This window comes from Chelonia mydas, chromosome 1 (genome assembly GCF_015237465.2).
Source record: "Chelonia mydas isolate rCheMyd1 chromosome 1, rCheMyd1.pri.v2, whole genome shotgun sequence".
In the NCBI taxonomy this organism is placed as follows: domain Eukaryota; kingdom Metazoa; phylum Chordata; order Testudines; family Cheloniidae; genus Chelonia; species Chelonia mydas.
In genome coordinates this window covers 20,586,848-20,612,287 of record NC_057849.1, presented here as the reverse complement: position 1 = coordinate 20,612,287, position 25,440 = coordinate 20,586,848, and the positions used below count along the sequence as shown (strand labels likewise).

Genomic DNA, 25,440 nt, shown 5'->3' with positions numbered 1-25,440 from the left:
CTTGTTGCAGTTAACAGTAAAAGGCTGACGACACCCAAAAGTTCATATTGCAACCAGTAGAGGAGAATGGTGCACGTGCACCAACCAGTTCTTTGAATGTATTATTTCTCGCTCGCTCTCTAAATTCCGAGAACTAATCTGACCATTTAGCGTGTTTGTCAAGAATAGTCGAAGAGAGGCCAATAGGCCGTTTTATGACACAGCGTGAGGCTGCTCTCCTTTTCATCATTGACAACAGATTCCAGTACGCAGTGTGGTCTGCAAGTCCCAGCTGTAAATTCCTCTCCTCTCTTGAATAACATTGTGCTAGCAGACTTGACTAAGCAGATTTTAACTAGTGTGATGTTAAACACAGTTTTACCCTTCGTGTAGGCAGGGACATTTAAACACAATGATTTGTGTTTAAAATCGTTAAGGTTAACCACGGCCTGCTAATGTTTTTAAATACAACTGTCCCTATTTACCCAAAGGGCAAAATTGTGTTTAACATCGCATTAGTTAAATGTGTTTAGTTGACACGTTTGCTAGCATGACACTTTTCCCCAGCATAGACATGGCCCAGATGCTGCAAAGGTGGGCAGGGGATGGATATGCTGCTCCACTTCCAGAGGAATGTAATGATTGGCACCCATCTCTTCATAATAACCCTTCTTTGCCATTATTGAGCAGCCTTGATATGTTACGTAAAAGGAGTTCAGTGCTTGATGGATGCCCGTGATGCAGCCTTGCATCTGGTCAACAGAATGTGAGTCTGAACACAACACTGTTCTTGGAACTTGAGTTCAAACCCCATCTGTTACAATGATGCTCTGTGACCTTGGCCAGTTCAGTTAATCTCCTTGCCTCTGATGATGATATGGGTTGGGGTGCTAGTACCTATTATTATTGGTTAGGTTTTATTTATTATTTGTATTTCACTAAGTGTGTGGGGTGGGGGGGCTAATGAAGGATCAGAGACCTGTTGTGCTAGATACTCGGTAAAAAGACAGTCCTTTCTCCAAAGGAGCTTGTAGACTAGGTTATAAGAAAACACAACAGGTGAATGATACAGACACACACAGGGCTGCAGAAAGGAGAGGATAAGTTAACAATAAAGTGAGTAAATTACCATTCAACCAAGTATCATTCAGTTACTCCATTTGCCTCTGCTTCAATTTCTAAATGCAGGAATTTGAATGCCTCCTTCCCTTACAGGGGGGTTATGAGGCTGAATTAGAACTTCAATAGCTTTTCTCATCTTGGAAGCACTTTACATTGTCAGTTGTATTCTTCTCCGAACCCAGAGTGATGTAGGAGAGCTCTCATCCCTGAGAGAGAAACCTAGCTATGAAAAGTACCTAAATATAGAACAGAGGTTGAACAAAGCCCTGGCTGGGATGATTTAGTTGGGGATTGGTCCTGCTTTGAGCAGGGGGTTGGACTAGATGACCCCCTGAGGTCCCTTCCAACCCTGATATTCTATGATTCTATGATTCCTTTTTACAGGATGAATGAACTATGTGCTATAAATTGCCATCCCTCCTATCCCAATTGCAAGGAGATGGCCTATAATTATGGTTGGCTAATTTCCTATAGTTGCATTGAGGGAGGCTCTTGTGTTAAAACATAGCCTTGTATCTCTGTTTTCTCACACAAGAGAATAAGGCAGTGATTTCCCTACCATTACTGCCTCGACACGGCATGTTGTATGCACACCTGAATTATAGTATTTAACTAGTAATAGCATACATGAAGCTTGCTTTTTCCTTCTTGTACAAACTGTAAAAGCAGATACAAACAAAATATAGAAACAAGTTTGAGAACTTGTGGCACCTTAGAGACTAACCAATTTATTTGAGCATGAGCTTTCGTGAGCTACAGCTCACGCTCAAATAAATTGGTTAGTCTCTAAGGTGCCACAAGTCCTCCTTTTCTTTTTGCGAATACAGACTAACACGGCTGTTACTCTGAAACAAGTTTGACCGATTTTTAAAAGTGAAGTACATCTCGAACTAGTCACTGTTGTTCTCTGTCCACTGTAGTAACCTTGGACCAGCCCACCTTGCAGATGAAATACTAAATACTTTGCATCTCCATAGTGTCTGCCATTTAGGAATCTCAGAGAATTCTACAAACATCCTTATTTACCAAGCTGTAAAACCATTGTTGTTCCCCCTTTCATGGATGGATTATCAAAGTGCAGAGCAGTTAAAGGACTTTCCCAAGGTTATGAAGTGAGTCAGTGGCAGGACTTGTGTCCTTATTTCCCGTTCCTGTTGTTCCCACCAGATGTTTCTTCTGTACATGCAAATGCAAGAGCCTGTGATTCTCCGTGTTCCTTGTGTCAGAATGCACTTGCATTGACACCTGTGCTAGTGGAACGCTGTGCTGATCCAGAGAGAGAATTTCCCAGAGGGCTTGTCTTGGGAAGGAGTCATTGCTGCACTTCAGGCTATGCTATAAAATGTATGTGAGTGCTGCTAATTAAGGGATCCAGTTCTGCTCTCATTGAAGCCAATCACATAAGCAGACTGAACATTTCAAAATAAAATGGCTTTTTTATTGTACAATGCACCTATGGTTCTTACAGCTGTAGCGTCTTGGCTTTTGCAGTTTTGACTTTGATTTTTGTTTCTGGAAGAAAACTTAACACACATGCATGTAATCCTCTAATAGGGCAACCTAGGAACTCTATTAAAGCCAATGTCTGTTTCTCTTTGGAGAACTAAAGATGCAGGAAATCAGGCTGCATTTGGTGTCAGTGAATAAGAGGTATTCTGGCTACTCTTCAGGAGGTGCAGCTGTCTAGACACTCTTGTTATTAGCAAGATCAAATAAGGAGATAAGATGTCGTCTGGAAGAATCAGTTACAACGTCCAGAAAGGTGTTTTAAGGCAGGGATGCCTCCTTTTACCTTGCCTGTTCACTCCCCTCCTTACCAGGGGCGGCAGGTTTGTAGAAATTTTGGTGGTGCCCAGAAACTCCCTCCCCACCCCCCCTCCGCAGACTCCACACACACACCAGCCTAAGGCTCTGGGAGGGAGTTTGGGTGGGGGAGGGGGTCTGGGGTTCAGGTGATTGGGGTGCACAAGGGGGTGGGGATGTAGGCTCTGGAAGGGAATTTGGGTGCAGAAGGGGTGAGAGGTCGGGCTCTGGGAGGGAGTTTGGGTGGGGGAGGGGGTCTGGAATGCAGGCTCTGGGAACAAGTTTGGGTGCTGGGTGCAGGCTCTGGGCAGGGGGTGGGGGTGCAGGAGGGAGTGGGGGTGCAGGCTCTGGGAGGGAGTTTGGGGAGAAAAGTAGGTGCAGGGGAGGGGTGGGAGTGCAAGAGGGAGTTAGGGGCGGAGGGGATGCGGGGTGCAGGAGGGGGTGAGGGGTGCAGGCTTTGGGAGGGAGTTCGGGTGCCAAAGGGTGTGTTTGCGGAGGGGGTGTGGGTGCAGGCTCTGGAAATGGATGCGGGGGTTCGATGCTTACCTGGGGCACCCCCTCTGGCAGCAGCTCCTAGGCGGGGCAGGCCGGGAGGTCTCCTCACGTTGCTGTCTCCAGGTACCACCCCAGTAGCTTCCCATTGGCCACAGGGGCGTTTGAGGTGGGGGCAGCGCGCAGCGGCACAACCCCCTCACATGGGCTGCAAGGACCTGCCAGCAGCCACGTGGAACGAGCGCGCAGGAAGCCGCTCAGCCCTGCTGCACTGCTGGGTGGCGGCTGGAGCCCCAGGGCTGTTTTAAATAGCCCGGGAGCAGCAGGTGGGGCCAGGGGGAGTGGGGGGTGGGGGGGGAGTGGGAAACTTTGCTGGAGCCGGGCCCCTGGGACAGGAATATTCCTGGTGCCCGGGCACCACGGGCCCATAGAACTCGCCGCCCATGCTCCTTGCTGTTATTGCTAAAACTAGCCAATAATGTTTGTCAGGCAGGCTCCAACCTACAGTCTGTGAAAAGTAACTTCTTTGGTTTAGCAGGCCTGAGAGCAAACCGATGAGCCTCAGCCAGGACCGGTTTTGTTTTTTTTTTGTTTTGTTTTTCTCCCACTGCTCCTGTTGCTCATTTTGAACAAATGGCATCTCACCTTAATATAGCAGCCGTGAATTTTAACCTCTCGGCCCATATAAAAAGGGCAGATTGATTGCTGGTCTCCACCTGGCCATCCATTTGCTGATGCTGAATTTTTAGTCTGTGACTAAAAGATCACAGTGGTGCCGCATTTTAACTGCTGTCAGAGAGTTGCAGCGGTGATGGTGAAATCTTCCCCCTGAATTACCAAAGGTCAGTGAAGTTAACTGCAAAGACCATGGCCGTCCTACTGCTCCAAGGCTGGTGTTTGTGTAACTCACTGTTCAGTGTCTGTGTCTGTCCCGCTATGTGCCCAATCCACAGATACCTGCTACAGAGTGTAGCCCTTTAGCTCCAGTTGTAGAGGGTGATGCTGTTTGTTCTGGAAGTCCCTGGCTCAGTGCCTGTTGTCATGACCAAGATGGTGGTCATGCTATCCATCTGACTTCAGGAATCTGATGTTCTGTCTCTGGAAGACTGATACCTTCTGCATGCATTGCCTTGTGGGCCAAATTTCCCAAGGGCATAAGCTCCATTGACATAAGCTCCTTCTTCTGTGGGTTGAATTTGGCCTTATGCCAATGTTTGTGGTTAGTGCTTGCTATTAGGTTCTGTTGCTGATCTTCGGAAAACCCCATTGTACTGAGCTGGGTGCATTATCTAATTGAGACCTCCCAAAGAGAGTCTGCCATGGTTAGCTATGATGGTCCTCATCAACGCAGGAACAAACCACCTTCACTCGGAAGAGAGTCTGGAGTGTGTGTTTTTGTTTTTTTTGTTTTTGTTTGTTTGTTTTTTTAAAAGATGTGAATGCTGCCTCAAACAGCCAGCAAGACCCCAGCAGCTACTGGAGTTGAAAGGAGGATTGTAGTCAGAAAAGGAACGTCCATCTTGGAAGAGACCAGATGTGAGAACCTCAGGCAGAAGGAGGTTTTTGTTCATGTTTGGGCATGCCCGTATCCTTTTCCATCCCCTTTGTGCCATGCCTAGTAGAACTATAGCACAAAGGGGTGTCTCAGTCCAGTGTATCTTGGAGGCAGTGGACTTTGAGTAGCTCCTGTGACATAGTTCCCAAACACCAATAGGGGAATGGAATCGAGAGACTGAGGAGATAACAGTAGTAAGCAATGGCCGTTTTTCTGGCTCATTTACGTGGGGCAGCATGATAGCCCGTATTCAGAAATCTACAGCTTTTTAAGGGAAGTTTTACTACTTGTTGAAGAGCTGCCCACATGAAATTCTGCTGGCTTTCCACACAAGAGACATTCCAGTTAGCTTATGCTCAAATAAATTGGTTAGTCTCTAAGGTGCCACAAGTACTCCTTTTCTTTTTGCAAATACAGACTAACACGACTGCTACTCTGAAACCATTCCAGTTAGTGTTTTTGGCTGTAGTTTTTGAAACTCTCATAATTTTTTTCCTTTGGGGAGGAGGGAACAGCTTTTGAGTAGATTAAAAGCCATTTTTGGCTGGCGTTTGGCAACACAGTTTTTCCACAATTTTAAGGTCTGTCCTTCTGACATATGGGTTGGTTTCTTAACCCTTTGCTATTCCTGTAGAATTGCTGTACAGCGTACAGCCTTGTGACTGTATTTTTGATTGTGTACTGTACATGAGTTGGGTATTCTGAAAAGTCTCACTAAAATTCCCACATATGTGACCATCTACCCAGGGGCATCATATCCAGAGTAGGGACTGAACCCTGGATCCAAAAGCATGAGCCTGTTCTCCCTGAGCTAAAAGCCAGCTCTGATAACTCAAAGGCCTTACTGACTTATGACCTTGTATATGGTCTAGCCACTAGAGGGGGACAGAGTCACACTGTGTAGGGTTACATAAATAACAGTTATTGCTGGTTCAAGACTTCTGGAAGTGCTGGCTCCTGACCACTTTGCATTCTGCCACACTGAACAATAGTAATTTACTTGTATTACTAGTAGCTGAAAGCTCATGTTGTCAGACAGTTGTAGCAGTTGGACCAAGTAACCCACCATCTGTGCAGTCTCCCTCATATAACCAGTGAAATCGTTGCATGCGAATTAGCTGTTGCCTGAGGGTGGTGATTGGTCGAGTTACCTCTGATATCACAATGGGACTCTTGGCATGGCATAAATACATGCTGTACTCTAGCTGAAAGCCAGTAATGTTGCACAGGTGTAATTTGTAAAGTCAAAATGGCTGAGAATGTAAAAATTGGATGGTAACAGACAGTAAATCCCAGTGATGGTTGAACCTGGTGATATTCTAAACAAAAAGAGCTCTGAACCATGCTGGTAACTGTTTTGATCGCTTCACACTGACTCAACAGATATTTTAGGCTTCAGAGTGACACACAGAAGGTAACAGTCCTGGAATTTTATTATATAGATGCTAGAACCTAGAGGCTTCTGTCATGGATCAGGGGCCCATTGCACACGGCACTGTGCATAACAGTAATAACAGGAATAGTAATAATAGTGCTTTCCCTCAGTAGATCTCAAAATGCTTTACGCGGGAGGTTAGTGTCACCCCCATCTGTAAAATGGGGTTAAGTGAGGCATAGAGAGAGGAAGTGACTTACCCATGGTCACTCAGCAGGTCAGTGGCAGAGCTGGGAATGGAAGCTAGGTCTCCCGAGTCCTTCTCCAGTACTCTGTCCCCTACAGACACCACACTGTCTCCCATAAATATAAATAAATCATTTTATTTTATATATCCGATGAAGTGAGCTGTAGCTCACGAAAGCTTATGCTCAAATAAATTGGTTAGTCTCTAAGGTGCCACAAGTACTCCTTTTCTTTTTGCGAATACAGACTAACACGGCTGTTACTCTGAAACCTATATACAAGTACTATCAAATACATAAGTTAAAGAAACTGGTGCAGGGAAACAAGAAAATGTTTGTTCTAATCTTTCTTATAATGATATTAGGTTTTATTTGTTATAATAATGGAGAAAAATTTTCAGGTAGAAGTTAGATTCTTCCCCTCCATCCCTCACTGTATTGCTTTTATAATTTTTTTTTTTTTTTTATATTTAGGGTTTTGAAAAAGTTGGCAGTTCTCCTTAAAAAGGTTTAATAAGTTGTAAAGCAAAACATCTGTGCTCCAGAGCGGAGATTTGAGACACCAAGTTGCTGCCTGGAACTAGTGTTGATTGAATTACATCTTCCTAAATGTAGTGGGGGTTCTAATGGAACTGCCAACACAGCATTTGACTGCTATAATAGAAGAAAAAGTGTGTGTGTATCAAGAGGAGGGTGTGCATTGACATGCAGAGAAATGGGTGCTGATACGGCAAACGCTTCGGCACACACTTAACTTTGTTCACGTGCATAGTCCTGTTGAAGCTGGGCTCCATGTAGGAGTGATTGCTGTTGTTTTTTGATACAGGTACTTAAACATTCTGTGACTAGATTGTAATTGTGTTCCAACTAGAAGGTCAAATTTTGTCCTCCCAATTAGTGAGGTTTTCTGTAGTCAATACATATAGTCTACAGTGTATTATAATAAACCCTTGAAGTCCCTTCTGATCCTATGATTCTGGTTCTATGATTCTAATATTGGACAGATATAATGTAAATATGCGTCTATAACCTTTTAATTTATATTGTCTATCTGTTTAGCTGTGCTGTATTGTTCAGCCCTTTGTCAGTGGTGGGGGATGTTTAATAAAATTACTTACCCATGACACTTCTGTCAATAGGACCTCTTAATACTATTTAACGGACTCTGAAGAGTGATATTTATCTTTTTCCTGCCGTTTGCCTGGCAGTGCCTCCCTCCTCTTGTAGGCTGTGCACCATCACCACCCTCTTTCAGATCTCCCTTCATAATTCACTATCTCTGTGCTACAGCTGTGCCATCTACTCTACTCCAGCACCTAATCATCTAAAAGCCAATGTTACAAAAAGGTACTAAATAAAATAAAACAGCTAGTATGATTGGCTGGGCCCACAAGGAACAGCCCTCCTCAAAGCTGTGACAAAGCGGCCTTTGGCAGGACACTACTGAGAGTATCAATTCAGGACAAATTGCTTAGAGCAGGGCAGTCTTTCACTACTAGGACACACCAAACCAGCCAAACAGAGAGGACTGCGGTTTTACCCCACTGGCTAACCAGAAGTCATACAAGCAATTCCTTCAGACACTCCAGTTTCCCAGTATCACCACCAGCACCACTCCTTATGGGGATGAATGGTTATGAAAACCAATACCCCAGTAAAAGAAAAAAGGTTCTTCTGATCCCAAAGGACTAAGCCCCAGATCCAGATCAATATACAAGTCAGATCTTACCCACAAATTACGTTGTTGCCAATTATTTAGAATCTAAAATCTAAAGGTTTATTAATAAAAAGAGAAATATAGACGACAGTGAAAATTGGTTAAATGGAATCAAATACATACAAGAATTGCAAAGTTCTTAGTTCAGGCTTGTTTCAGGCTTGATGGGATTACTGCTGATTTAAACCAATCAAGTCTCTAGAGTATAAACATCCCATCTTGGATGGGTTGTTCAGTCCTTTGTTCAGAGCTTCAGTTTCAAGCACAGTTCCTCCAGAGGTCAGAAGCAGGATTGAAGACAAAATGGGGACGTCCCCCGGGGCATTTATACAGTTTCTCCCATGTGGAAGATCACCATTGTTCTTACTGTGGAAAATCACAGGCGCAAGATGGCGTTTGGAGTCACATGGGCAAGTCACATGTCCATGCGTGACTCACTTTGCAGGTAGAGCAGCCATTGCTGACATGCTACCTTGAACGTTCCCAGGAAAGCTCCTCAGATGTGGATTGGAGTCTCCCACGGTCCATTGTCAGTTAAGTGATTCTTGATTGGGCACTTAATCTGAAAAATCCTTTCTCAAGAAGCTGACCAAATGCTTCATTAATGCTACTTAAAATCAAACACATTGAGATACAAGTACATAGCCAATATTTATAACTTCAAATACAAAAATGATACATGCATACAGACAGCATAATCTTAAGCAGCGAATTACAACCTTTTCACAGACACCTCACTTGACCTCCATTGTACAAGATTTGGTGCAACTATAGGACCTTGGTTGCAACAATGATCTGTACAGTCACAGTTCATGTCAGTAACGTCACAAAAGCTCAGTATTACCTTCCTTTTGTTTTCCAGTGCATTTAGCGCTCTCTCCTGCAATCCCTTTACCCATCCTAGAGATGGATCTGTAGTTCTCGTTATGTTGTCGTCTAAGGCTCCCCATCCAGCAGAGTGATCCATGCATGTTGATTCTTAAGCCTAGGTTGAATCCTATGGATTTTAATTATTCTCTATGTTGGCAGATCCCTCTGCAGGATCAGGGCGTAGTTTTTGGGACCCAGATCTCTAGCAGTTGAAATATTATACATTTTTTGATTGAGGCCCATGGGAATTTTGCTATTGAAGTTCTTTAGGACAGAGACCTATTTTATTGTCCTGTCTTAAAGCTCTGAGAACATTGTTATTGAGGACAAGTTCATTGTTATTGAGGACACTTTTTGTCTTGATTCCTGGGGAAAAGCTTATTGCCTGATCTCCAGAGTGTGTAAAAGGGTAGCTTAGGTAACTCCTCTTCTGGCTGATCTGAGAAATGCCTGGCCTTTGAATCTTGGTATTCTCTTGAGGTTTCCTTGGGAAGAGTAGTGGGTACAAATCATTGCCAGTGTACATAGAATCATACAATCATAGAATATCAGGGTTGGAAGGGACCTCAGAAGGTCATCTAGTCCAACCCCCTGCTCGAAGCAGGACCAAGTCCCAGTTAAATCATCCCAGCCAGGGCTTTGTCAAGCCTGACCTTAAAAACCTCTAAGGAAGGAGATTCTACCACCTCCCTAGGTAACGCATTCCAGTGTTTCACCACCCTCTTAGTGAAAAAGTTTTTCCTAATATCCAATCTAAACCTCCCCCACTGCAACTTGAGACCATTACTCCTCGTTCTGTCATCTGCTACCATTGAGAACAGTCTAGAGCCATCCTCTTTGGAACCCCCTTTCAGGTAGTTGAAAGCAGCTATCAAATCCCCCCTCATTCTTCTCTTCTGCAGACTAAACAATCCCAGCTCCCTCAGCCTCTCCTCATAAGTCATGTGTTCTAGACCCCTAATCATTTTTGTTGCCCTTCGCTGGACTCTCTCCAATTTATCCACATCCTTCGTGTAGTGTGGGGCCCAAAACTGGACACAGTACTCCAGATGAGGCCTCACCAATGTCGAATAGAGGGGAACGATCACGTCCCTCGATCTGCTCGCTATGCCCCTACTTATACATCCCAAAATGCCATTGGCCTTTTTGGCAACCAGGGCACACTGCTGACTCATATCCAGCTTGTCGTCCACTGTCACTCCTAGGTCCTTTTCTGCAGAACTGCTGCCTAGCCATTCGGTCCCTAGTCTGTAGCGGTGCATTGGATTCTTCCGTCCTAAGTGCAGGACCCTGCACTTATCCTTATTGAACCTCATCAGATTTCTTTTGGCCCAATCCTCCAATTTGTCTAGGTCCTTCTGTATCCTATCCCTCCCCTCCAGTGTATCTACCACTCCTCCCAGTTTAGTATCATCCGCAAATTTGCTGAGAGTGCAATCCACACCATCCTCCAGATCATTTATGAAGATATTGAACAAAACCGGCCCCAGGACCGACCCCTGGGGCACTCCACTTGACACCGGCTGCCAACTAGACATGGAGCCATTGATCACTACCCGTTGAGCCCGACAATCTAGCCAACTTTCTACCCACCTTATAGTGCATTCATCCAGCCCATACTTCCTTAACTTGCTGACAAGAATACTGTGGGAGACCGTGTCAAAAGCTTTGCTAAAGTCAAGAAACAATACATCCACTGCTTTCCCTTCATCCACAGAACCAGTAATCTCATCATAGAAGGTGATTAGATTAGTCAGGCATGACCTTCCCTTGGTGAATCCATGCTGGCTGTTCCTGATCACTTTCCTCTCATGCAAGTGCTTCAGGATTGATTCTTTGAGGACCTGCTCCATGATTTTTCCAGGGACTGAGGTGAGGCTGACTGGGCTGTAGTTCCCAGGATCATCCTCCTTCCCTTTTTTAAAGATTGGCACTACATTAGCCTTTTTCCAGTCATCTGGGACTTCCCCCGTTCGCCACGAGTTTTCAAAGATAATGGCCAATGGCTCTGCAATCACAGCCGTCAATTCCTTCAGCACTCTCGGATGCAACTCGTCCGGCCCCATGGACTTGTGCACGTCCAGCTTTTCTAAATAGTCCCTAACCACCTCTATCTCCACAGAGGGCTGGCCATCTCTTCCCCATTTTGTGATGCCCAGCGCAGCAGTCTGGGAGCTGACCTTGTTAGTGAAGACAGAGGCAAAAAAAGCATTGAGTACATTAGCTTTTTCCACATCCTCTGTCACTAGGTTGCCTCCCTCATTCAGTAAGGGGCCCACACTTTCCTTGGCTTTCTTCTTGTTGCCAACATACCTGAAGAAACCCTTCTTGTTACTCTTGACATCTCTTGCTAGCTGCAGCTCCAGGTGCGATTTGGCCCTCCTGATATCATTCCTACATGCCCAAGCAATATTTTTATACTCTTCCCTGGTCATATGTCCAACCTTCCACTTCTTGTAAGCTTCTTTTTTATGTTTAAGATCCGCTAGGATTTCATCGTTAAGCCAAGCTGGTCGCCTGCCGTATTTACTATTCTTTCGACTCATCGGGATGGTTTGTCCCTGTAACCTCAACAGGGATTCCTTGAAATACAGCCAGCTCTCCTGGACTCCTTTCCCCTTCATGTTAGTCCCCCAGGGGATCCTACCCATCCGTTCCCTGAGGGAGTCGAAGTCTGCTTTCCTGAAGTCCAGGGTCCGTATCCTGCTGCTTACCTTTCTTCCCTGCGTCAGGATCCTGAACTCAACCAACTCATGGTCACTGCCTCCCAGATTTCCATCCACTATTGCTTCCCCCACTAATTCTACCCGGTTTGTGAGCAGCAGGTCAAGAAAAGCGCCCCCCCTAGTTGGCTCCTCCAGCACTTGCGCCAGGAAATTGTCCCCTACGCTTTCCAAAAACTTCCTGGATTGTCTATGCACCGCTGTATATGCTTACATGCTGTATACATGCTTACACCAGGTCTGAATTTGGTCTCAAATATAAACCCTGCCCCAAGCAGAGTTGCTGTACCTCAGAGATGGAGAAGAGCCAGAGGCTCCATGACGTCTGTTCAGGACCTTACCCTTGCCTATCTATTTTGCATGGGAGGTGCTCAGGTACTACAAAGATCAAAAATTGGTGTTACCATAAAACTCTAGGATAGGAAGATAATGTGAAAAGCCCATGGGGCAAATATGTGAGTGTGAGGGCCTGTCATGCTTGCGACGTCACTCCTTTTAAAACGAGAACTCAATTGCCCAAAGCAATTAACATTTCCCAGCTGGCTTTTGAATCATTACCCTGAACTTACGGTGCTTGTTCTGTTACCCTGAGTGACTGCACATTGTATGTTCAGTCGTCAGGATGTCAAAGATGAGGAGGAATCTTCTGTCTGCACTGCTCTTCCATGTGTCTGTTTGGATGCGAAGAGCAGATAAAAGAAACTATCCAGGCTGTAGGAAGCACAATGGAAAACTACTAGAGTGGGAGACCAGGCTCACCTTGGGAGAACTAGTATGTGAAGTGAGTCAGATTCAGGGAGAATAAAACTCACTTGGAAAGAAACTAAATAAAACTGGAAATTAAATCCCCTGGGGAATAAATCCCAGGGCACTTATATACTGCAGATAAATTCTTTGCCCATAGCACATGCCGAACAAAATACTAACCCAGAAAAATATCTTAATCATCCACAAACTCTGCTGTGCCTCATGCAGACTATGCGGGGGGGGGAGGAGATTCTGCTGACTTTACTCCCATGAATAAGTCCCGCTGAGGTTCCTGGCAACAGTACCAAGCACAGAACTTCCCACAGGAGGTGGGCAGTAGGTCTCTGTCAGAAGGGACCAGCCAGGGGGGCAAGCACACCATGCTATCCCACTAATATGTTTCGGAGATGATAGAGCTGCCTGTGGCCCCATTGTGCTGGGGTACTCCCTTTAAGATATTTCTTTGGAAAGTGGAGGATCTGGTTTGGAGAGGGTGTTGGAAAGAGATGCATGCACTGGGACTTAAAGTGAGGAGGCCCATAGATTTCCCCCGCCCTCTTTCCCCCCCAGGCATTCCCCTACACCCAACCAGCAGCCTGACCCCCTTGGTCCATGAGCCCCTACACACACCCGCTCCAAATTTCAGTGAGTGGTGTTGAGACTTGGTGCATGGGGTCCTAGTGCCACTCATGTCTGGCTAGGTCCAAAAGTGATTGGATCATGTCCAAGTGGTACCTCTGCTCCCAGCTTCATGGCTCTGGCTATCTGTAGATAACCCAAGGGTCCAAATGTGCTTCTCTGGGAAGAAATAAAGTCTCTCTCTCTCTCTCTCTCTCTCTGATTTGTGGGGCTTTTTTCTTCCCTTTGTGCCTCTTCTGGATTTCACTATGGGTGAGTGTGATCCAACTCCTACTTACTAATTTTAAGTAATAATGCTTAGCAGATCACAAGTGAATAATGAGGAGTTATGTTACTCTGAATCAGTTATTTTTTTAGTTACTAAGTGCCGTGTCAAAGTTCCTTTGAGATCCACTATTCCCTGGCCAGTGAGAACAACAATTATAGTGGTTAAAATACGCTTGCTCGGTTAAGAGAGAAAGAGGAAAGAAAAGTTTATTAATATGCGACTGAGTCATCCGAAAAAGTCCCTTGGCTAAAAGTTGCAGAAGCAAGAAAACTTTATAAGAGTAATGTAACTTTTTGATTAGTCCAGTGCTGACAGTTTTAGGATCTGTGCACTGTGTTTTATATATAATACCAAGAGTTCATAATCGAAGGCCCCAGTCCTGCACGGAGCTCTGTGCCGGTGAAACCCCACACCATGGGGACCCCACTGACTTCAGTGAGATTTGGTGCAGAGGTCTGCATTCAGAGCTCATTGAAGGTTGTGGGGGTTGGGATTACTTAAGGCCTTGTCTAGGCACAAAAGCTGCTGTACTACTTTAACTAGTTCAGTATCGTTAAAATGGTACAACTTCCCTAGTGTGGCTGCAGCTATTCTGCTATAAAGGTGCTTCGACTGGTATTGCTTACACCTGTAAGGGAACAGGATTAAGCTATACCAGTATTTTACCTCAGTATAACTGTGTCCACACGAGGGGTTGTACGAGTATAACTATTCTGGTAAATCATACTCGTAACCAACATAGTTATACGGTACCAAACTATGTATAGACCAGGCCTAAGTGAGTTAGGAGTACAAATCCCATTGACTTGTTTTCTTAATAAAACTTGTGCTCCTAACTCATTGAGGCACTTTAGAAAATTCCACCTAGGGCCTAAAAGTTAGTCAAGTTGAATTCAGAAACCTAGAGGTGCCCTTCTGATTTTTGTAAGTGGGAAATGAATGAAGAGAGAAATGGTTTGATAAACTGGGAGAAGGCCAAGATTTTTAACTCCTCACGTTTTGCTCAACCCATTTTATTTTTTCTGTATTTCTTGCTTGTTCCATCCTTGCTTATTCACACCCTTTATGTTTAGTTTTAGTTCTGGTATTTAATTTCTTTGTTTTGTTTGTTTATGGCTTTGGCAACTGGCTTGTCGTCTTGTTTCAGTTTTGGGTCATTATCTCATACAATTAGTCCTGGAGTCTGACAAAGAGGATCAGACATACCCTAGAGTTATGTCTGAGCTATTGAGCATTCATAAATGTAAAGACGAGAAAGCTACAAACAAGTTTAAGTTTCCTGAGAAGTTAAGTTTGAATGTTGGATGGCTTCGGGGAACTGGCAATGGGAGTCAGATGGGATTGGGTGAAAGTATATCCCAGGTTTTGAAGGACCACAAGGATCTCTGGTCCAGAACCAGTGCTAAGGAAGTTTTTACTGGTCCGAAAAGAACTTGCATTGGTTGACCAAAGTTTTCTAGCTTTGGCAAGTCGTGAAGCATGAAACATTTTAACAGTGGTGTCACTCATTTAATTTTAAGAGGGATGTCAGTTTTTCTTGGTTTTGTTGCTGTTTGTGACGGGGTCTGCTTACCCTGCACTAGGCCAGACAGGGTTAAGCCCATACTATTGATAGCTAGTCCCGCTTCCCAGGCAGGACTGGGCCTGCTCCAAATGCTCTAGCAGTATAAAGGGAGGGAGCCCAGCTCATTCTGGGCTGGAGGCTGCAGGGGAAGGACCTGTCTGGGAAGCTCCTGCGGTGGACCAGCCACAGCCCCTGACCGTGCCGGGAACCAGAGCCTCCCTGGGCCTGCCTGTGACCCCTGTGACCGGCACAACAGACCATGGAGAATCCGAAGCCTCGTGGGAGACATCAACGCGGATACTGATAGGAAGTGACCCAGGGAGGGTGACGGAATGGTACCTCCCACCTGGGAAACCTCAGCGTGTTTTGGTGGGATACCCCGCACCACTAATGAGTGGCAAATGGCTCTGCCATTGTTAGGGCCCTGAGTCGGGGCCTGATGAAGTCGGGTGGGCCCGGGCCCCCCTACCGGGGCCACCACACCCCTTGGTGGGTGCGCCCCCCCCCCATTGAACTCTGGCCGCTAGGCCATGCTGCCCTGCACCCCACACTGCATTTGTTTTTTGACTCAGCCCCTCCTCTGGGTCCACCCATCCAGGCCATATACAAGCGTTGCTATTTCTACCTGCATAATGTTTCTAATAGTCAAGCTCTTCCACCTGTCCAGATTCCCAAGATTTTTGTTCAGACCTTCATCTCATGCCTTGATTGCTGTAATGTCCTCTTCTGCTGCCTTGATGCCGACCATGTTGTCCACTGAAAAAGTAGGGGCAAGAATCCTCTTCCTGTCTCATTACTCTGGCCACATCACCCTCCTGTTTGCATCCCTCCACTGTTTCCTCCTCCTACCCCACCAGATACCATTTAAGGATGCTTATAAGGCCTCTCCCTATTTGGCCAATGCAGTCTCTGCTCTACTAGCTTATTAGGCTGTCAGTGTTGCCTTCCCCTTGCCAGTGAGGGCCGGCTCGACTGTTGGCTTCTCTGCTGATTCCCACTGTCCCCTGTGCCTGGGGAAACTCCCTGACAAACATAAGAAGCCTTCCGTCCTATCCTGTTTTTAAAATCCTCTTTTAAAATGTTTCCCCAGCCATAGTGCCACCAAATTGCTACCTTCTGGAATTACTTAGGCAGGTTGTGAGCTAAGATTTTGGCTTTATGCCAAACCGTGTTCATTTTATTGTGAGGTCGTTTTCCTATTTACTAATTCTCTCCCTCCCCCCCCCGCCGCCACATTCTCCCAATTTTTTTTCCATTTCATCCACTTGTTACATCCTACCAGATGCAGGTAGTGCACTCCATGGGGCAGGGACACCTCCTGTGCCATTGGTCTGCACAGCGCCTAGCACAATGGGGCCCAGTTATCAGAATAAGAACATTAACATGTTCTTTTTAGAAAGAGAAAATTAGTGGCTTAGTCCAAACCAGATGCATTGGGAGCAAAATGTTTAATGAAACCTAGGACCTGTCTCTCCAAGGCTTATGACGTAGTACGTATAAGGCTCCTTACGGAAACTGAGCAAGGCAGGCTCACAAACCAACATTTGTAATTCGGTCCAGTTGGCAGCCTGAACACTGAGGACCTCATTGAATGGAGTTAAAGTCCACACTCAGTCATCTTTTTACAACAGATTTTTTTTTTTGCCAGGCAGGATGGCAAAAGTTGAATTGGCTCTGCCGGCTTGTGGTCAGGTTTGTGGGCATGCAAAAGGCCTCTGTGTCAGGAAGGTAGGAGTTCTCTCACCTTTGTAAGTGCAATTCCCTTGTCTTATCAGCAGTGCAAACTCTGTAATGACCTTTGTCCTGAGTATTTGGAGGAGTAAAGTTCAGCAGTAACTAAACTGATCCCAAAGGTGAGTACTGGTTTCCCTGTTGCAAGGGAATCTGAAAAACGCATTGATTTGTTAGTGGTGCCCTGCAGAAATATCACATGCTGGGCTCCTGAGAGTAAAGCGACAATGCAGAGCTAACACTCTTACCAGCTGGTTGAACCTCAGCTGATGCTTCCCCTTTGGCTTATTTATATTTCTCTTTCCCTTGCAGCTGTGTAAATGAGTATGGAAGATTATGATTTTCTGTTCAAAATTGTTTTAATTGGCAACGCTGGCGTGGGGAAAACCTGCTTAGTCCGACGCTTCACTCAGGTAGGATGTTTCTTCTCTTAATGGGGAAAATGCTTCTATGCATATTGGGGAAGTTTTTGGTTCGTGTGTGTAAATCCGTTTGAACGAGTAGCTGTCTCTAAAATAGCTTGGAATCTGTAGCTATGGACTGAGGTGCACGCCCACAACGCAGATCAGCTAAAGCACTTTGTTGTGATATCAACATCCCCAGCATAAGTCCTAGTGCTGTAAGTGTACCTGCAAGGGGTGATGTCCTGAAAAACTAGCCCCCTTGTTGGCAGATCTAGCTGAGAGAAAAACGAGGAGACTATAGATGGGCATGATTTTGATGGGCTCTGGATCAGGCCTGAATGGGTCACAGAGACTGAAGTACCCTCTTGCTGCATCCTGTCCCTCTTCTACCCTGAACCCTGCAGAGGGCTGGGAAGCTTTTAAAGCTGCTGGAAACTGCTATCTGGATAGAGAAATTCAATGTCTGGGGTTGTCAATGCAGCACCTTCCATCACACTCCCTTTAAAAATTAGGCTTTGCAAGCGTTATAAAGGCCATTTAATGATGACTTAAAAAGACGGGGGAATGAGACCATATGTTGCTCAGCAAACCTCTCAACCTCCTGTTTTTGTTTTCTTCTGTGACCCATACAGCTAAATCCTTAAAATAGAAATGGGGGTTGGGCAAGTCCCTGCTTGCCTTGCAGAAAATTAAACAATTACAAGTGTTGGGCACTTAATCTGCACTTTTCTGTGCAATGATACTGGGGAAAAGGAGGAGCAGGATTTCTGTAACCGAGGTAAAGGGGAAGTTTGCATGATACTGTATGTAACACAAGTTATGGTTTCTGGGCAAGTTTCACTTTAAAGTCTCAGCACTTTTTCTCTGTGATTGGTTTTAAAAACAAGCCTCTGGAAATCTTAAAACTCACTCTTTTCCTCCCACTCCAGCAGCAAGCAAATAGCTGGCAGCACTAGAGCTAAACCCAAGGGGCTAAACGGTAAAATCGGCAGCCAGTTCTGCTGCTTTCCAAGCTTTGGCTTGCTGCTACTGGTAGCAGAGGCAGATATGGCCAGAAATCAGTGTGGCTTTGTGTAGGTCTACAGGCCTGGAAACCAATAAATGAAAAGCTATTGTTGTTTTATTGTTGCTTGGGTCCCTCTATTTAACTATACCAAGATATAATACTACCACGAAACGTAAGTTGAAGCCTCTTGATGTTGCTACTGTCAAGATAGCAGCTGACTGTCGATTCGCTCACAGAAACCTTTGTACAAGAATGTGAGAGGATTGCTTGGAAAGTGGCTTTCACAGAGTTACACAACAGTATTGGGGAAATGGAAAGCTGTGATGACAAAATGTTCTCTTCTAATGAATGTTCCTAAAGCTTTTGCCACCGCTCACTCCTAGGAACTGAGAAATTTGAGATAGTGAATCAGCTAAATGGCCAATCTAGTCCAGTGCCCTGTCTCTGACATCAGTCAATACCAGATGCTTCAGAGAAGGGTATAAACATCTATAGTTCTTTTTTCTTTTCTTCCTCCTCTTTCTCGATCCCCCTTTTCCTCTTGTTTGCCCTCCCCATCCCTGCCTCACAAGTCCAGTTGTCACATTCCTTACTCTATGGAAAACAACTGGAGTTGAGCTGGAGAGACCTTTGTACAACAAGAGACATGATCAGTTGTTCTTTTGTCCCAGGTAACGTAAGAGTTGATTTTGCTGCCACTCCAAGCATTGGATTCCCAGTGCAATCAATTGGAGCTTTGTATATGGAGTGGGTGGAGACTCCAGTCCTCCATCAGCTAGGGCAGCAGAATAATTGATTGCATTTCCTGTGGTACAGAGATCTCTATGAATTCATAGATCATAGATTCTAAGGCTAGACTGACCTTCTGTATAGCATGGGCCATAGCTCTTCCCCAAAATAATTCCTTCAGCGTGTCTTTAAAAAAACCCATCCAATCTTGATTTAAAAACTGCCAGTGATGGACAATCCACAGCAACCCTTGATTATATTGTTCCAGTGGTAATTACCCTCATTGTTAAAAAGTTGCACAATATTTTCAGTTTGAATTTGTCTAGCTTCAACTTCCAGCCATTGGACTGTGTTAGTCCTTTCTTTGCTAGACTGAAGAGCCCATTATTAAATATTTATCCCCCATGTGGGTACTTATGGACTGTGATCAAATCATCCTAAATTGACTCCGAGTTGTTTCCCCATCTATTGATACTTCTCTCTGATGGGAAAACAACTGTTTTGCGGAGAGGGAAGTAGAATTAGAGGAAGCAGGATGGGACAAAAGCCTGGAGGGGATTCATCAGCAGGTGAAATCTTCTTTCTCATCTTACTGCGGAATCTGCTTTAACCAAACTGCTTTCTTTGTAGGGGCTTTTCCCACCAGGTCAAGGAGCCACTATCGGAGTTGACTTTATGATTAAGACTGTGGAGATAAATGGTGAAAAAGTGAAGGTAGGAAACTACCAACTTGCTTTGTTGTGTTCAGGAGCGGATTTACCATGAAACAAATCATGCAGTGGCACGGGGCCCCAAAATGCAGAACAAATCTCATCTGACACCCTGCACCGAGTCCTGGCCCCGGTGACCACAGCAGGGCTCAGGCAGGCTGCCTGCATGCCATGGCGGGTGGCCCCACACTACTCCCGGAAGCGGCCAGCTGCTGGCACATCTCTACGTGCCCCTGGTGGGGGGGAGGCAGCTCTGTGTGCTGCCCCCTCGGGCAGTGCATGGAGACCCGCTGCCTCCTCCCCCTAAAGGGCGCGAAGAGACGTGCCAGCAGCAAGGCTAAGGCGGCTCCCTGCCCACTCTGCTTCCTTCCTGGGAGTGGCACATCGCAGAGGAAGCGGCTGGCATATCCCTGCGGCCCCTGGGGAAGGTGTGTCTCTGCGCGCTGACCCCGCCCCAAGCACCAACTCTGCACCTCCCATTGGCCGGGAACTGCGGCCAATGGGAGCTGCAGGAGCAACATCTGCAGGCAGTGGCATGCGGCGACCCCCTGGCCCTCCCCGCCTAGGAGCCACTGCCAGAGGGCTGAGTATGCCAGTCACTTTGGGAGCTGCGCTGCCTGAGGTAAGCACTGCCCCCCTCCCGCACCCCAGCCTCCTGCCTCAGCTCAGAGCCCGCACCCAAACGTCCTCCCAGAGCCCAACCCCTCCCTCACCCAGACCTCCTGCCCCAGCCCAGAGCCTGCACTCCAGCCCAGAGCCCGCACCCAAACTCCCTCCCAGAGCCCAACCCCTGCACCCCCTCCTGCACCCCAACCCTCTACCCCAATCAGGGTACCTCACCTTTTCATTTACTTCCCATTACTTCTAATATAGGAGGGGGATGAAGGAAAAAAAGAATGAAAAATTGGGGGGCGGCGGGGGAGATAAGAGAGAATGTTCTTTTTCTTGGCTGGGTCCCAAGGGGGGCCCCCAAAAATGAAGCTGTGCACAGGGCCCCACTAACTCTAAATCTGCCACTGGTTGTGCTACTGTCTAGGTTTAGGTGAATTAGTATTAATTTTTCTCTTTGTAATCTGTGATGGAAGCAATTGTTGGGTGTTTGAAGCTCTGTGATGACATATAGGAGAGAAAGAGCATGCTTGTAGCCTTATTGCCTGGAAAAGTCTGGACTCTTGAGTCCTATTCCTGGCTCCGACTTGTTTAGACCTTGGGCATATCATTTCAGTGCTGTGCCTCTGTTCATCTGTGAGGATAATAATAGTCTACCTTTGAAGAAGGGTGTTGCAAAACTCAATCCATATTTGTACAGCGCTTGCGTATGAGGGTTTATGGATGTGCAAAGAACTATTTCAGTTCAACCTCCATTTACTGAACTCCTGTTAATTCGGATGTGGTATGCTCTCTCCTCCGCCAGCTGTAGTCATTGCAGCTCTGTCCCTACAGAGCTCCTAAGGTTCACTGGTGTAGACCTGCAGGCTTGTGGAGTTCTGCAGGACTGAAGGGCCCTAGAAATACCTCCAATTTTGGTTGAGCTGGCCGGCCTTGGAGAAACTGGATGACTCTAGTGTGACAAGGTGGGTGGGAAGTGTGATGATCCGTGCATTCAATGCTGTGAAAGTTTCAGTTGACCCCTGAAGTTTTCCTAGAGTTCAATTCCCTGCTATACTAGTACAAGCTCACAGATGGAAATGAAAAAATAGTTGATTTCTCTTCTCTCCCTTCTGGTATTCTAGTGGGTACTAAGATGAGAGAGCCAAGGTGGTGCAAATTACTTGCTGTGTGGATTAAACACACAAGGCAATATTTTCAAATGTAGGTGCCTGAAGTCGGGTACCTAAATCTATTTAGGTGATGAAAAGTGGCCTGATTTTTATCAGATATTCTGAGAACCTGCAGCTCCCTTGGGGTCCTCAGGTCATCTCAGAAAATCAGGCTATAGTTTGCCTAAATAGGGATTTAGGCACCTAATGATTGACTCTTTTTAATTATAGGAGTGTCTAGAGTCCCCAGCCACATTGTGCTAGGGCTTGTACAAATCTGTAGTAAGAGAATGTCCCTGCTATAGGAGCTTACAATCCCTGCAGACAAAGGGTGAGAGAAAGGAAGTAGTATTGTATTATCTCCATTTTATAAACTGGGAAAGGAATTGCAAAAAGACTAAATGACTTTGCCCAAGGTCACACAGTCAGTCTGTGGCAGAGCTGGGATTTGAGCCCGGACCCCTGAAGACCACAAGACCATCCTTCCTTCCTTAGTTTGAAAAGTTTTTGCCTTGATGTCCTGTCTGCTCTCTAGAGGGATTACAGTTCTCATGGCACATTTTAGAAAGAGGAAGGGCATTTTACCACACACCTCCTACCATGCAGAGGTGTCTTCATTCCTACCCTCAAACTATGGGTGGCTGCAGGCCAGTGGTGGTCTATGTGTATAATTTGTGATTTGGGTTCTTCATAGGGGTGCTGTATACATGTACATTCATCCTCTTAAAGAGACACAGAATTCATGAGTGGGGCTGAATAGACTCTTTGCTCATATAAGGTGAAGGAAAAAATGGAAATCCACAGGAGCATCGATCAGAAAAATCAATTGATATACTTGGGGAAGGGGCACCAGGCAGCTCTTACTCATGTAGCTTGTACTTCTGTGTCAGTAAGCCCAGTACGCACTGACCTTGGCTGCATTAGAAGGGACATAACCTTTATGGCAAGATAACATATGGGAAGGAGTTGTTTGCAGACCACACAGAAAGAGGGGTTTTTCTTCCACTTTAATTCTCCCAAGGACAATTCCAGGACAAAATTTTCTTAAAGTGGGAGTCTAATGTTAGGCTGCTAGTGCAATATTTAGGCATCTAAATAAATGGCTTGCTTGGAATAGAAATGCTGGCTGCTTAGCTGTCTTGAAAATCATACCACTTATGGATGCAGGAGCCTAGTTCTAGGCAACAGATTTTGAAAATCTTGGGCCCATTCTTCTCTAACTTGGGAGTTTTCTGTTTCTCTCTTCCAACTTCTTTTTATACTGGAAAGTCACTCTGAAGGTTGTCAGTGAGGTGCTCGTGCAAACCTGCATCTTGTGGAGGTTCTTTAGTAAATACTAGGCAGCTGATGGTAGCAAAATATGATCTGAGCACAGGCTTGAGAACCAGCAATCTCCAGAGTGCTAATTCTGGCCTTGGTGACGCCCCCATTTTGTGGCCTTGATCAAGTGACTGTCCCTTTCTGTCTCCATTTTTCTATCCTTAAATGGGGATAACACTTACTTACCATAACAAGTGCGTTACTACCAAGATTAACTCAATGTTGTGCACAGTGCTTTGAAGCTAGGGAGGGAGCAACAGGAGAGAAAGCATTACGTACTAAGGTCTTGCCTGCATTCGGGATTTTTGCACCCTGGGTTAAGTGACACTGACACAATCCTTGCTTTATACCAGTTTGGCACACTGGTGCAAAAATCCTTTAATGTAGACCAGCCCTAAGTAGCCACCATTGTACAGTGCAGAAGGCTTATAGGCCGAGAATCTTTACAAAGCAGACGCAGCCCTGTCTATCCAGATAGGGTCACCTGAAACATTTGAATGTGTGTGTGTGTGAGAGAGAGAGAGAGCGCGCGCTGTCTATCTATCTAATCAATCAACCCTTATTTCAAGCAGCCTACAATTAGATAGGGTTGTATTATATTTAGCAGTGCTATTGACAGGTGACATTTAGGAGTGAAGAATTCTCATGTTCATTCTCTATATCAGTGGTTCTCAGCCTAAGGCCACCGCTTGTTCAGGGAAAGCCCCTGGCGGGCCGGGCCGGTTTGTTTACCTGCTGCATCCACAGGTTTGGCCGATTTGCAGCTCCCACTGGCCGCGGTTCGCCGCTGCAGGAAGCGGCACAGGCTCAGGGATGTGCTGGCCGCCCTTCCTGCAGCCCCCATTGGCCTGGCACGGTGAACCGCGGCCAGTGGGAGCCGCGATTAGCTGAACCCGCGGACGCGGCAGGTAAACAAACCGGCCCGGCCCGCCAGGGGCTTTCCCTGAACAAGCAGTGGCCCTAGTTTGAGAACCACTGCTCTATATGGTCCTGATCCAAAGATGCTGAGCCAGATTCTTCTCTGACACTGGTGTAAATCAAGAACAACTACGTTTAAGTCAGTCAGTGAAGTTAAACCAATGTGAAACTTGTGTAAATGAAAGGGAAAACTGGCCCTGCAGATTTAACTGCCAGTCACTACTTGGGGTCTGAAAGTCAAGCTGGGTTCTTTCTGCCTCTTGCACCAGCACTGGTGGTAAGAGATTCTGCAATCGGAACCTAATTGATTTTTCTTGATGTGTGAGGCAGAATAGAATCCACCTTACTCTCCCACAGGTGTATTTGCTCAACAGTGCTAACAGGAGTAAATACTTGTATATTACCAAGAAAAGCAGGTGTGACTCAGGCATGCAAAGTTGAGATATAAAAATGACCTGTCACTCAAACTAGGGACTTCTCTGCCTATAAACTCATTGCAAAGCTCCCACGTGGTTACTCCATCCACTCCACCCACCGGCTGCACCACGGTTAAGGGCTAAGATGAGAGAGCAGCACTATTTATAGAGTAGTTCTTGGTATTCAAGACTGCTTGGGAAAATGTCCTTAGAGCTTTTAGGATTGCATTCCAAAATCTGTGCAGACAGACTTGCTAATGTGAGACTTCTTTGCAAGTCATCTCAGTTTGAAGAATAGCAAAGAAAACTCAGGGAGAGACGTCAGTGTAAAAATCAAGACAAAGTTCTGAATCTCTTCATACCCTTTTGCGTGATACAGCATATGAAACTCTCTGTGTGATCCAGGGCTAGTTTTTTGGTCTGCCTGATCTTTTCTGACAAAATCAAAATTAAAAAACACTCAAGCCACAGCTACTCTATGTAGATCTGATTAATGCTGTCATAAATATAAAGGGAAGGGTAAACACCTTTAAAATCCCTCCTGGCCAGAGGAAAAACCCTTTCACGTGTAAAGGGTTAAGAAGCTAAAGGTAACCTCGCTGGCACCTGACCAAAATGACCAATGAGGAGACAAGATACTTTCAAAAGCTGGGGGGAGGGAGAAACAAAGCCTCTCTGTCTGTCTCTGTGATGCTTTTGCTGGGGACAGAACAGGAATGGAGTCTTAGAATTTAGTAAATAATCTAGCTAGATATGCATTAGATTCTGATTTCTTTAAATGGCTGAGAAAATAAGCTGTTCTGAATGGAATGTATATTCCTGTTTTTGTGTCTTTTTGCAATTTAAGGTTTTGCCTAGAGGGATTCTCTATGTTTTGAATCTAATTACCCTGTAAGGTATTTACCATCCTGATTTTACAGAGGTGATTCTTTTTCTTCTATTAAAATTCTTCTTTTAAGAAACTGAATGCTTTTACATTGTTCTTAAGATCCAAGGGTTTGGGTCTGTGGTCACCTATGCAAATTAGTAAGGATTTTTATCAAGCCTTCCCCAAGAAAGGGGGTGTAAAAGTAAGGGAGGATTTTGGGGGGAAAGACGTTTCCAAACGGGCTCTTTCCTAATAATAATAATACCGGTTAGACGTTTGGTGGTGGCAGCGAAAGTCCAAGGGCAAAGGGTAAAATAGTTTGTACCTTGGGGAAGTTTTAACCTAAGCTGGTAAAAGTAAGCTTAGGAGGTTTTTATGCAGGTCCCCACATCTGTACCCTAGCGTTCAGAGTGGGGAAGGAACCTTGAGAAATGCCTAAAAGGTTACAAAAATAAATTCAAGCTAAGTGGATAGTAGTT

The 25,440-nt window shown here is 45.5% G+C and overlaps 1 protein-coding gene across 3 annotated transcripts in view; it reads left to right on the top strand.

Moving 5' to 3' along the window:
- The window catches only part of RAB30 (RAB30, member RAS oncogene family), a 79,311-nt gene that overhangs the window by 44,313 nt on the left and 9,558 nt on the right, over positions 1-25,440 (top strand). For 2 of the 3 annotated variants that reach the window (XM_043528266.1, XM_037888824.2), the window contains exons 2-3: positions 17,143-17,243; positions 19,600-19,683. In XM_043528266.1, coding sequence (XP_043384201.1) covers positions 17,151-17,243; positions 19,600-19,683 — 177 coding nt within the window. In that variant the 5' untranslated portion in view covers positions 17,143-17,150. Of the gene's footprint in view, positions 1-16,747; positions 16,848-17,142; positions 17,244-19,599; positions 19,684-25,440 lie in introns of all 3 variants that reach the window. The other variant, XM_043528274.1, reaches the window with a different exon arrangement.